We start from the raw sequence: 12,618 nt of genomic DNA, 5'->3' as shown, positions 1-12,618 counted from the left end.
CAAGAAAAGTCTGTTTCGTTCTAAAAAAATTGTTCTGAAAACTCTATTTGGTTCCGAAAAACTCCGTCCAAAAACCTCGTTCAATAAATCTTTGTTCGACAAAATGACAGCTCAAATGAAGTCTAGATTATAAAGAATTCACCATTACATGTTTGTTGTATGTTAACGATTTTAAGTTGTAGACAGATTTCGTGAAAATTGTCAAATCAATCGTATAGTGACAAACAATCACATCACGATGGAAGATAGACAAATAGCGAGAGTGAGATCCAAGTAGCGAGAACGAGACAGTTATCAAGGACAATTCTTGTAATCTCATACCGTGATAACGTCAGCAGAAGATGAATTGATAGTTTTTTAAAAAAATCGGGTCATTTGGCATTATAGCCCTAGATATTAGGTCATTGGCTCAAATTTTCCTAAAAGTAAAGGGTATAATGGTCATTTTATAAATCAAGTGAAAATTGAGGGGTCCAAAAATATATTGTTTTTTAAAATGGTCCTTGTTTCCAAAGTAAAATTGAAATGGGGCTAAAAATGTCAATTACCCTAATCTTTACTACCATCTAATTCTCGTTCCCGCTATTGCTAAAAGCCTTGACTTTATTCTTTGCTATGCTTCAACTTTTGCAGATCCCCTCTCCCACTTCTACTAGACTCTTTCAAAACTTCAGACGCTTTCCCAATTCCAAAATTCTCAATTTTTCTCAATTGCAATTCCCAAATCCCACTGCAACCACAGTTTCAATGGCGAATCTCTCCCCCGACAGTACTTCCAGAGGATCCATCACTCACATTATCTTTGATATGGACGGACTCTTATTGGGTAAATTCCTCAATTACATTCTCCTCCCTTTCTTCACCCCTTACTATTGTCTTTTCATTTTCTATCGAATCGTTTCTATCTTTCGGATCTGTTGATCATGTTTGCATATCCTTCACTGCTCCTTGTTAGTGGTTTAGTGTTTTTTTATTCGGCATTGGTTTCTATAACATTCATCCTGCATTCTACAAAGCTAAATTATGTACATGATTGAAATTGTGATTTGATTACCGCTTGAATGGACTGGGCTTGAATGTTTGGTTTGTGTAGCATCTGATGTACTTATTTAACTGTTCTACTAGATCTAGAGAGACTTTCTGTTAAAGTTTCGTGAATTTAATTGGCAACACTTTTGCTGCAGATACCGAGGGGTTTTACACTGAAGTACAAGAGAAAATACTGGCTAGGTTTAATAAAACTTTTGATTGGTCACTTAAGGCAAAGATGATGGGTATGAAAGCTATAGAAGCTGCTCGCGTCTTTGTTGAAGAGAGTGGGATTAGTGATTCTCTTAGTGCGGAGGACTTTCTTGTGGAAAGAGAGGACATGCTACGAAGTTTGTTTCCGCAAAGTGAGCTTATGCCAGGTTAGTATTAGCATTTGTGAGAACGATTGATGCTGATGATCAATTTTCTATAATTTAGTCAGATTTCACTCCATTCATGTGAAGTTTGAGAGATATGCTGAAGCAAACCTCAACAATATTGTGAATGAAAAATGAAAATGATATCTTACAAGGGAAATAATAGTTTCCTTTGGATTCTGCCTAAATCTGAAAAGTGATTCATAGATAAAGTACATTGATTGATAGTACCTTTTGTTGCGAGCAAATTTTCTTGGGGAACAGTTAGGAAATCACTTTAGACAGCTATTCATTGAGAAACGTTTTTATTTGATTGTTATCCTTGCACTGTTTTAGTTAGGACTGAGTTGTGATTACATTCTGGCTTCCCAGCCAAAGGGATTTAATATTTGGAAAAATGAGGTTATGGTCGGATTTTCCCATTGAAGCCGAGTCTATGAATGTTTGTTACCTCTTTACCTGTAAGTTTTCCTGTAGAAAGAGGGAGTTTTCTCACGTTAACAATAGAAATGGAATGAGATGAAATGTAGACTCGCTGCAGACTTGCCATGTTTGGTTCCCCTTAGTCCTTACCTTGCCAGCTTTCTCTTTCATTCTCGCTTAAGCTTTCTCAATTTGGTTGATTAATTTATTGGATACTTGAGAACCCTAATCTTTCCTTAGAACTGATTCTACACCGATAGATGGGGGATATAGACATACATTAGATTTATATTGCCATACTGCACCAACAAGATAACCAACGCTCAGGTAGTGTTTCAGCTGAAAACGACAGAAAATTCACTTTGTTTATGTACCAGGATTTTTAGCTGAATAATAACTACCATTTTCACAAAGTCTCATACCCCCCCAAAAAATGAAAATATACTTCAATAGAGTAAAGGGGAAAAAAAGAGGAACAATGATAGGAGATATCCATCTAGGCCTCTTAGACCAGCAAATCTCATTACTTCTGCAGATTTGTAATCATTCTCCAATTCCTCACAAAAGTCGAATGCAGTATCTTCTACTTTTAAGGTGAGATTAGGACTAATTAAGCTAAAAATACATGAGAGAAATAGGTCTCCCACTCACGGAGACTTGGTGCTTAGTTTGTAACACCCCCACCCACTTTCTTAGGCAACTGACAAATTTGGGAATTTAGCTAAAATTCTTTCTCTAGCTCACCTGTTACTTAAATTTCTATGCTTTCTTTCTGCTCACTAGCTAGTGGTTGATGTCTAAATTAATAATTTTCATTATCTTAAACTTCTTTCAGTTACTTTTCCTATTGATTGTAGGAGCTAGCCGGTTGATCAGACATCTTCATGCAAAAGGAGTACCATTTGGCTTGGCAACTGGGTATATTTAATTTTATATGATAGTCCATTGCATGGCAGATTTTCATATCATGAACTCAAGCCATCTCATGCAAATCCTAGTTCCTTGTCTCTTATTTGATAGTGTTTGTATCTCTATCATTGTTTATCTGATAATTCTCAACAGATCTCATAGACGTCATTTTGAATTAAAAACACAAAGACATGGTGAAATTTTTAAGTTGATGCATCACACTGTTCTTGGTGATGATCCAGAGGTTAAACAAGGAAAACCATCTCCAGATATATTTCTTGCAGCTGCTAAAAGATTTGAGGTATAGTTGTAACTTTGAATTAAACTCTTGGGTTCTTTCATTTACTGGCATTTAAGTGCTTCCCTTTCTTCTTCTTCTTCTTCTTTTCTTCCCTCTTTTTACAATTTGATGATGGCTATGCTACATTATTTTAACAGGATGCTCCTGTGTATCCAGAAAAAATCCTTGTTTTTGAAGATGCACCCTCAGGTGTTCTTGCAGCTAAAAATGCAGGAATGTAAGTTTGGAATCTAAAGTTTTAACACATTACAGTCTTTATGCGTTTTAACAACACCAGGAAACTTATCCCCCAATTTGTTTAACTTCGCCTCAATAGCCTCTGCAGCACCTCTCGTTTACTATTGAGTAAATTTTAATCTTTGGCACTACGTACTCACCAAAGTTTTCAATATATTCTTTTTCTTTTTTGGATTGTCAAAGTTTTCAATATGAAGTATATTACTGTTTCATATTGATTTTATGGTGGATTATTGATGCGCTCGCGGTACCAAACCTATACTTCCTTTGAATTGCTCGTTTTTCCAGTCTCATACTGAATCTTGCCTCGTTTCTTCCTTCTAATCCTGATTAGTGATTTCTAATAAATCCAGACCAAATGCAGTGTCAGTTTCTCTTCATTTTAAGATTCCATACATACCAATTCTACATTTTGTAATGTAGGCTATTGTTAAGCCTCTCAAGATTCTAGAACACAATGCTTTGCGTGAAGTACGGAAATTTAATTCTAGATTTTTGTTTGTTTCTTTTTTTGAATGATAATTTCAGTTTCTGGTAGTGAAAGATTGCTTCTGACTAAATTTTCATGTTCATGACATCACTGACTAAATTCAAAGATGCAATTTCTTTTGAAGGTGATCTGTTAGTTTCAGAATCCATTATAGTTTTACTGGAAAACAAATATAGTCAATGATTGATTAAATTATACTTCTAAACCTTCAACCATTCCTCTTTTGATACTCGTCCCTATATTCATATTAGTTCTTTGTATTCTTGTAAATGTATCAGTCTAGTCTAACTCCTAATTATAGTTAAGTATCTGACAAAAAACCATGTAGCACCTCAACTTTCATATGCCTCATAAACATTTACATAGTTTGAATGACTCAAGATTAAATCAATATGTTTACAAAGTACAAGAACAAAAGTTGAAAGTAATAAGAAGGTATAGAAAATAGAATCATGGTTATTGTAATGGTGGCTGAGAACTTGTTTTGGCATTGGCAAGCAGGAAGGTAGTAATGGTTCCAGATCCAAGGCTGGATAGTTCTTATCATGGTAATGCAAATCAAGTATTGAGTTCTCTCTTGGATTTCAACCCCAAGGAATGGGGTCTGCCTCCTTTTGAAGATTCAGAAAGCTAGGGCCTCACATTGGATTCATGCTGCTGAGATACAAAACTTATCATTTTAACTGAATGTTTAGATTATTTCCCTCCACATTTAAGAGAAAGGTTCCCATCAAGTTATTTATTAGTTTGTTTGGCCTTTCTTGCCAAAGTATGAACTTTGATTACCAATTTAAATTATTGAAATGAAACTACAATATTATGTTGCAGTTTCTCCTTTTCAGACTTGTTTATATCGATCTCAACCGAGACGGTTGGATCTCAAAATTGTTTATCAGAATCTCTCTTGTATCTTAAATAAATCAAGGAACCAACTCATATTTGTTATTATTATTACTTATTAAGTGAGCCCCGATGAAGAGTACATGTTTCTTAATCTTCTGTTTTGAACTTATTTCATTTGAGCAAATATCAATTTATACCCTAAACTTTGGAATGATATCGATTAAAATCTTGAACTAGTAATTGCATCAATTTAGATTCTAAACTTTTATATGTGTATCAATTTACACCCTTCTCTTCTACAAATTCCATTTGACCAAAGTTGTAGGAAACTTATATTTAAGTCAGTTAAACTTTTAAATTTTAATAAACCAATCAATTTAGGTCGATTAACCTTTAATAATCATTCATGCCATTAATTGTTTAATACATATAGACTTTTTCAAATTTCAGCTTTACATAACAGATGATTAGAGAAAATGTATGGACGGTTTTCAAAGGAAATTTGATCTAAGAGTCTATATTGATTTATGTATTAAAGTTTTGGGGTTTAATTGAAATGGTTATAAGTTTCACATGTGGTTTTTCTAAATAGAACATAATAGAAAGTGTAAATTGATACAATTATTAGTTCCTAATTTAAATTGATACAACTCCTAATGTTTAGGAGTATAAATTGATATTTTTCCTCTCTTTTATCATTTGAATGTTGCTATTACCCTTACAATTCTTAGCAAAATGTTAAACTTAACTATGACCAAGATAAAATAAATGGTAATGTCCTTTTTAGTGAGAGTAAGACAAATATATTTCTTGTATAACAAATGCATGAATATAGGGGATTTAAACTTAACAAGAGTATTGGAATTGGAACTTTTAATCACGCTTTTATCCACAATAAGACAAAGATGAATACAGTTACTCCTGCTAAAATAGGGATAAGGATGGAGCCTTTTTTTTTCCTTCCTCCACTCTACATCAAGGTTTATCGCGATTAAGAAAATATTGATAGAAATATTGTCAATATGTCAAAGTTGAGGGATATATTCAAAAACATTATAAAGAAAAGTTCAATTAATAAATGAACATTGTATCTTTTTAAAATAAGTAAAATTACTTATTACTTATATTATATTTACATGAATAATGTTTTGCTTCTTTTTAATGATTTATTTTACGTTACGATGAAAATGTCAATATATCTTTTATCTCAATAACAATATGTGAAAATAGCGATGAAAATTTAATTAAGGCAGACCAAAAATTAATATGAAAGATGTTATATGTCGAAAAGGAAGGGAGCATGGTGGTAGGTGGGAGTTTCTTTTAAATTCAAAGTTCCCAACTATAAAAAGCTTTGCATTTAGCATCTAGCATCTAGCATCACCTCCATTCCTTCAAAGAGAAGCTACCCACACAATACTCAACTGCTAAACCAACGGCCAGTAACACGCAACATCACCACTTACATTTCTGGCTAGTCGTTGACATCTCTCAACCACATATACGCACATATTTAGTTTAACTACTTCCTTTGTACCCAAACTTTCATATTCCATCAATCATGAAATTAAAGGTTTCAACCTTTTCTTGTTCAGGGATTTTTTAATTTTGATTGTTTCCATCACAAATCAGAGACAGTCACTCGTGTATCTCTTATTTAATTGTTTTTTTTTATTGTATATATCACAAATCAGAGTGGCACAGCGGAAGCGTGGTGGGCCCATAACCTACAGGTCCCAGGATCGAAACCTGGCTCTGATAATGAGTGGCTTCAAATGGTGTCATAATATTTTTTACACCGACGTCACTTTGCTTGTTTATATATAAAGTTGAGGGGATCCGCAACATCAATATATCAAATATTTTTTTTGCTTTTGAAGGTCAGGGAGCATCATTTTGCGATATAACTTGTGGTGTATAAAGTTTTTCCTCGAATACAATGTCACCTTCAAATCCAATTGGCTCACATGTGACCAATTGAAAATGGTTTGAAATAGCTTGATGTTACATGCTCCATTTTTTACAGTTTTTTGCCATTAAGCTTGTGGATGGAACGTTGATACTTGCGCAAATATTTACCCGTAACTACCGATCCAATTCTGTTCCCTTTTTTTAGTTCAGCTATTGAATGATGTTAAAATGGCACTTGACGCTTGGAACTATATTTGAATTGACAACTTTTATTCAATATCTAGACGTATGAAATTGAAAAGACATGCAAATTGGTATATAGATTTGAGAGAGAGGGAGAGCACAATTATGAACACAATAATTTAGATCTAAATTATTTCAACCGTTTAATATTACAGCAAAGTATATATGAATTTGAAGTTTGAACCAAATTGTTGGTTGGTACAAGGAAACACTAAGAGAAACCAGAGCTCTAACTAATTGACTACATCTGTATTCTATAAATTACAAGAACAAAAGAATCCTTCATATTTAGCTGTAGATCAAAATGGGAGAGAGAGAATAGAAGGGAATACAATTAACCTCTGCCTCGCTGAGAAGAAGACCACCAAAAGTCCCAATCCAAGTGATTGACAAAGGAACTCAATAATTAATTCAACCAGATTTACTTTTTTTATTAAAATATTCTGCAATATGCCTCTGAAGCATGGGTGGAGTGAATTATCACCACACATCACGCAGATACCTTCCACTCGTTTGCAGATTTTTCACCATGCTCTCAGCCTTTGAGCTGTCAAGAGATCCCTGAAATAGACATCAAGCAACTGTAGTTAGCAAATAAGCCCAACAATGATTGTTCAGGACCGGTCGACTATCAATCGACAAGACAGTTAAGTTATGCTCAAGCTGACAGAATGCTTAAAAACACCTGTTCTTGCACGATAGTATGGAGAGTTCGGTGGACATCCCTAGCCATGCCCTTTGCATCACCACATACATATAAGTAAGCACCTTGTGATATTAAATTCCAGATATCTGAAGCCTGCATATGTAAAGAGACAATAAAGAACTTTAACATCTTTTCCATGATGAATCCAGAATCTTATAGTAAGATCATCTTTTCACCTTCTCTGCCATTTTATGTTGCACATATTCCTTCGTCGGCCCTTCACGTGAGAAGGCAATAACCAACTCGGAGAGAGCACCAGTCTCAACGTAGTTGTTCAGCTCATCCTCATATATATAATCCTTCAAAAGTAGACGAAATGCATTAGTTTGAAAATTTATAAATAAACAACAATGTATTTCTTCAACAGCCGGAGTACAAGCTTGAATCTAGGAACTTGGCAATTGGCATACCATCCGACGGTTTCTGCATCCAAAGAACAATATGGAAGGCCCCAATTCTACTCCAGATTCTTTCAAAGCTAATCTTTCCTGAAGATAAGATATTTCAACTTGTTTATTTTCTAGAAGTGCAGAAGTAAAGTAGAAGAAAGCCAAGGGACTCAGAGGCAAGTTCGCAAGTAGAAACCTGTAAGAAACCTCTGAAAGGAGCCAATCCAGTTCCAGGGCCGACCATGATAATTGGCACTTTACTATCTGCAGGAAGCTTGAAGTTGGATTGCCTCACGAAAATGGGAGCCCAACTGCAGTCATGGCTTTTCTCCATGGGCACAGAATTCTGAAGAATGCAGAAAAATTATTAGATTCTCAAAGTCAGGAGGTGATCTATAATATGAGCCGCAATCACTGAATATTATCTGAAACAAGTGAGAAAATTGATGAACTAGCTCTTAAGGAAATAAGTCATCAGGAAACAGAAAAAATATAAACCAAAATAAGGTTCGAAATCACCCAATATTTGTTTCCCAAAACTAAAAAAATTCGCCCTACACAAATTTCGAAGTGGAAAGCTTCAGTTATTAGCATATTAACTCTATTTTTTTAAGGACAACTGCTATTCATCTAATATTGGAAAACTCTCTGAAAAATTATAGCTTATCGGGATTGTATCAGGTTCATATTTGCACAAAAAGATGGAAGCAAGAAATAAATGACGCATACCTTCATCCAGGTTGAGCAAATTCCTTTATGAATACGTCCGGTTGGCATTTTGTCATAGACTAGAGCACAAGTAACATGAATTCTAGAAGAAGCCATCCTGTTAAAGGCACAAAATATAGAGATATCGATGATTCAGCATAAAGAGAACGTTTAAGAGGAGAGAGAGGGAGAGGGAGAGGGAGATGAAAAGAGCAATATGTAGGTGATGGGAAGATGCAATGTGCAGTAATATGCATTGTCAATGACAATGTACGAGAAGTGATATTCTTTCCAACATCCTTTCACTGTACGTCTATCAGATCTTTATTCTAATTAACTCCCCCTAAAATCCTAACTTATATCCCCTTCCTTGCCACTTATCTTTACGAAACAATCAGCTTTGCCTAAACAGTAGAAAATTTAAATTTTTAATTTTCTGACAAACTGGAGGCAAGTACAATATACCTTGCACATTGCAAGCCTCCATTTATGTAATGAAAATAAACATAAAACTTTGAACTTCTTCATTCTAATCGCACAAAATTCTCTTGGATATTATACCAAACCATTCTAAAGAGGTTTCAACAGAATAAAAAATGCTAAAGGAGAAGATAGGGAAATTGTAAATACCTTGGAGATGATGATATGGAGTAGAATCGAGGCTGTAAGCGTGGTGCAACAGCTGCAAAGAAGACACCAAGTGGAGGCTTGGCAGAAGGAAATTCAGCCATGACTTCAAGCAAGCTTTTCTGGCTACCAACAACAGACTGGGAATATTCATCCTACACAATTTTAAGTTTTTGACCAAATAAGTAAATATGGGTGAGATTAGAGAAGCAGAAAGGTATCCAATTTATCTTTTTGATAAACAACACTACCTTCCCAGCAGGAGATGCAAGATATCTTAATCGGTCAGCCTCTACAGGATTTGAAGCATGTGCTGCTAACGCGAGCAATGCTGACTGAAAAAAACATAAAGACTATATTAATCACCTCAACTGACAGATAGATCTCCTGGTGAACCAGAAGCATGAAGCAACAACTCCAAAACATACCTTTTTGGGTGAATTCAAAAGATCTGCATATCGAGTCAATGCTGTTCTGAGGGTGCAGGATGGAAAAGGAGGTGGTAAAGAGCTTCCACCGAGTGGGGTGCCATCCTCATTATCAGTATGTATGGAGAAATACGTTTCAGGAGATAAGCCCAATAAGTTTAGTGCCTCATCCACAGTCTCAGCTAAATTTTCACAGTAAACACCAACATGATCCCCTGTTTCATATCTGTCAAAGAGAACAGATGTTACAGGATGGAGTAATGCTACTAAATTATGGTAAAGATATATAGAACAATCCTATCAATTAACTACACTCTATTTTTCACGTCTCCTGACTGAGTGTATGTTTCATTCTATGCAGCCTACCCCAAGTAATTTGGGTATATAATCAAAGTAATTAAAGTTTTTTAAAAAATGGTATCACCAAAGTCCTTCATATACACCGATTGAGGCTACTTACTTGAGTGCAGACCCAGAAATATCAAACTCTAGATGAGTACAAGAACGATCAGATGCAGGCGTATGGAGCTCCTTCCTCACAACCACATTAGATCTTCAAGCAATAAAACAATAAGTTAAATTCTTTCTAATTTTTTTCCCCTTATTTTTAAATTTTCCAGATGGGGCAAAGTGGTGCAAGTTAAACTCAAAACTCGATACATCAAATTCTCACAACCTGAATGGATGTTGAGCATCATGTACAGCATGACCATTTGCATTCATCCAGTTCTTGTTGTCATCAGTTACATCTGCAGGATCATGGAATACCACTCGATATTCTGATATGGCAGCTGTGTAAGGTGTGGTCACTGTTGTTGCATCATCCTCATCTCGAAGCAATTGATCCAACTCAGGCCACAATGATTCTCGCCTAAAAAAGTAGTAAACCATGAAAGTATGAGTGGACAATCTTCTTTAGCAGACTTCACTAACTTCAGTAAACAAGTCACTTTCTCTATACCAAGCAGCAAAGTCATCCTCTATGCACTGATCGTCATCTCCAAGACCAACTTTTACAAGGCGCTTGCCACCTGCAAACATAAGGAATTTTATTGGCAAGCCTAATAAACTTATAAAAACTATCTTCAAAAAGACATTAATCTTTGCTTAATCAAGTTCTCAACGAATTCTTAAATTGTGGTCTCCTAATAAATGAACATCAGGAAGAAGGCAAGAGCATACCCTGAGTCTCAAGCAGCTCATCTACCACTTTTGCAATCTGTTGGTCACCAACAAAATAAAAAGTTGAATCTAGTTAATCAGACACAATGTGACAATCAATAATCAACAATTGACGACTAGAAATTTGGAAGGCATCATAGAAACCTTATTAAAATGCTCATATTGTCGGTTGCCAAGGCCAAACACTGCATAATGGAGGTTCTGAAGCCATTCCCCTCTCTCTTTACCCTATGAACATGCATATTTAGATCAGAAAAGTAATTCTAGTGATCTGCACAAAACCAAATATCCCGAAAGAAGTTTTACCTCTGTGAACCATTTATAGAATCTTGCGGTATTATCGGTGGGCTCTCCATCGCCATACCTGCATTCATCAACAATTAACCACTTGAATAACTAGAAAATAGACTTAAATCTTGAACTAAAGATAAGGGATCCAAACAAAAGCAAGAAAGCTTGCGCGTATGCTGAAACTCACGTTGCCAAGAAGAAAAGAGCGACAGACTCCTTCTTCAATTTCTGTTCGTAATCATCGTCGTCAGCCCCATAATCATCCTGCATAAGAAGGTCCAATTCCATGTCAGCACCATAGTTCGTCAATCAAAACCAGAATGTAACATCACTGATCACAGACATAAGAAAAAGAAGCTTACCAAATCAACAACTCTAAACGTGGCCTTATCGTACCGTGCTTTCGCCTCGTCAGATAGAGCCTGAGAACAATCGCAGTCACCCGTAAGCAATAGTCAAAAATTATGAACAAACGAACGAGTTAAAAGAAATTCTCAACGTCTTCGAGTGTTTTCGTATGCGAACCTTTGCAAAGCCTTCAGCAGTGCCTGTCTGCGTACCAAAGAATATCGTAACCTTCTTCTTGCCGTCTTCAACTTCTGGCTCTGGCTCCTTCGCAAGCAGCGGCTTAGGAAGCTCCACCGTCTTAACTCTCCGATTTCCAGATCTTCGCCACACGAGAACAACGAAGCAGCCAATCATGACGGCGATCGAGGTGGTTAAGATCGCAACTAGCTCGCGATTCTCGAAGATAACTAAGGCACCCTCGCCAGTCGATTGAAATGAAGAATTAGACGGGTCCATCCTGCCCTTAATTATGGCCGACATGAACTCGAATGGAGAAGCCTTCACAGAACTGGACTGCGATTGCATGGTGGACTCCGAATCAAAGAAACTAAACACCTCACTGGAATCCGGTGGCGCAGAGAGGATATGGCGGAATAGCCAAGGAAAGATACCACCGGAATCCGGTTAAGAATTGGAGAGAAAGCGTATGAAGTGCAAATGTGAATAGCAGCAGTAGAGAATAAGCCGGAACTCCGCTGCACGGCGGCGGAGAAAAAGGGCGGTGGCGGAAGTGGTGGTTGTGCGTTGGCGTTGAGAGGGAAGAAATTAGAGAGGATGTTTATATTGGAAGGGCAAAGAAGCGCGTGAACGAACCAACGCCTACCAAACCCGACTGGTCAAACCCACCTAACACCATACATTTAACCATGGTTAACTTAACCTTCCTCCCCTCCACATTTCTGAATTTTGATTGCCTTTTTTAATTCCAGTAAATGATATATAATTAATAATTGTTCCAAAAAAAAAATCCAACTTTTTATGAAACTGAAGTTTTCTAGCCAGCCCCAAAACGGGGAAGAAGAAAGTAACTTTTCTTTTAGCCAACACACACCACAAAAATAAAGACGACCTTGCGTAGTTCATGACATTAATAGTGTCCTTTTCTTTTGCCTTTTGAATGATAATAAGTATCATAATAATTGAATTATGTTACAAAATTAAGATATGTTTTAATAA

At 36.0% G+C, this 12,618-nt stretch overlaps 2 protein-coding genes across 2 annotated transcripts; one reads left to right on the top strand and one right to left on the bottom strand.

The window, feature by feature from the left end:
• The first annotated feature begins 561 nt into the window (after positions 1-561).
• Positions 562-4,760, top strand: GS1 (Haloacid dehalogenase-like hydrolase (HAD) superfamily protein). The gene is made up of 6 exons (XM_039022664.2): positions 562-826; positions 1,185-1,409; positions 2,687-2,747; positions 2,892-3,039; positions 3,177-3,256; positions 4,268-4,760. Exons 1-6 carry the CDS (start codon positions 616-618, stop codon positions 4,398-4,400), a joined length of 858 nt encoding a protein of 285 aa, XP_038878592.1. The 5' UTR covers positions 562-615; the 3' UTR covers positions 4,401-4,760.
• Positions 4,761-6,866: 2,106 nt separating this feature from the next.
• Positions 6,867-12,251, bottom strand: LOC120071397 (NADPH--cytochrome P450 reductase 1-like). The gene is made up of 18 exons (XM_039023659.2): positions 11,620-12,251; positions 11,457-11,516; positions 11,282-11,358; positions 11,110-11,167; positions 10,948-11,031; positions 10,804-10,840; positions 10,583-10,652; positions 10,298-10,492; positions 10,082-10,174; positions 9,622-9,847; positions 9,445-9,528; positions 9,197-9,348; positions 8,588-8,684; positions 8,055-8,204; positions 7,880-7,957; positions 7,646-7,768; positions 7,449-7,562; positions 6,867-7,324 (listed from the first exon to the last, which is right to left on the bottom strand). Exons 1-18 carry the CDS (start codon positions 11,965-11,967, stop codon positions 7,244-7,246), a joined length of 2,127 nt encoding a protein of 708 aa, XP_038879587.1. The 5' UTR covers positions 11,968-12,251; the 3' UTR covers positions 6,867-7,243.
• Positions 12,252-12,618: the final 367 nt, after the last annotated feature.

The sequence above is a fragment of the Benincasa hispida genome, chromosome 2 (genome assembly GCF_027475165.1).
Source record: "Benincasa hispida cultivar pf3 chromosome 2, pf3_genome.v1.1, whole genome shotgun sequence".
NCBI classification, from domain to species: Eukaryota; Viridiplantae; Streptophyta; class Magnoliopsida; order Cucurbitales; family Cucurbitaceae; genus Benincasa; species Benincasa hispida.
The sequence above is the reverse complement of the archived record's forward strand: the minus strand, read 5'-3'. Positions and strand labels throughout refer to the sequence as shown.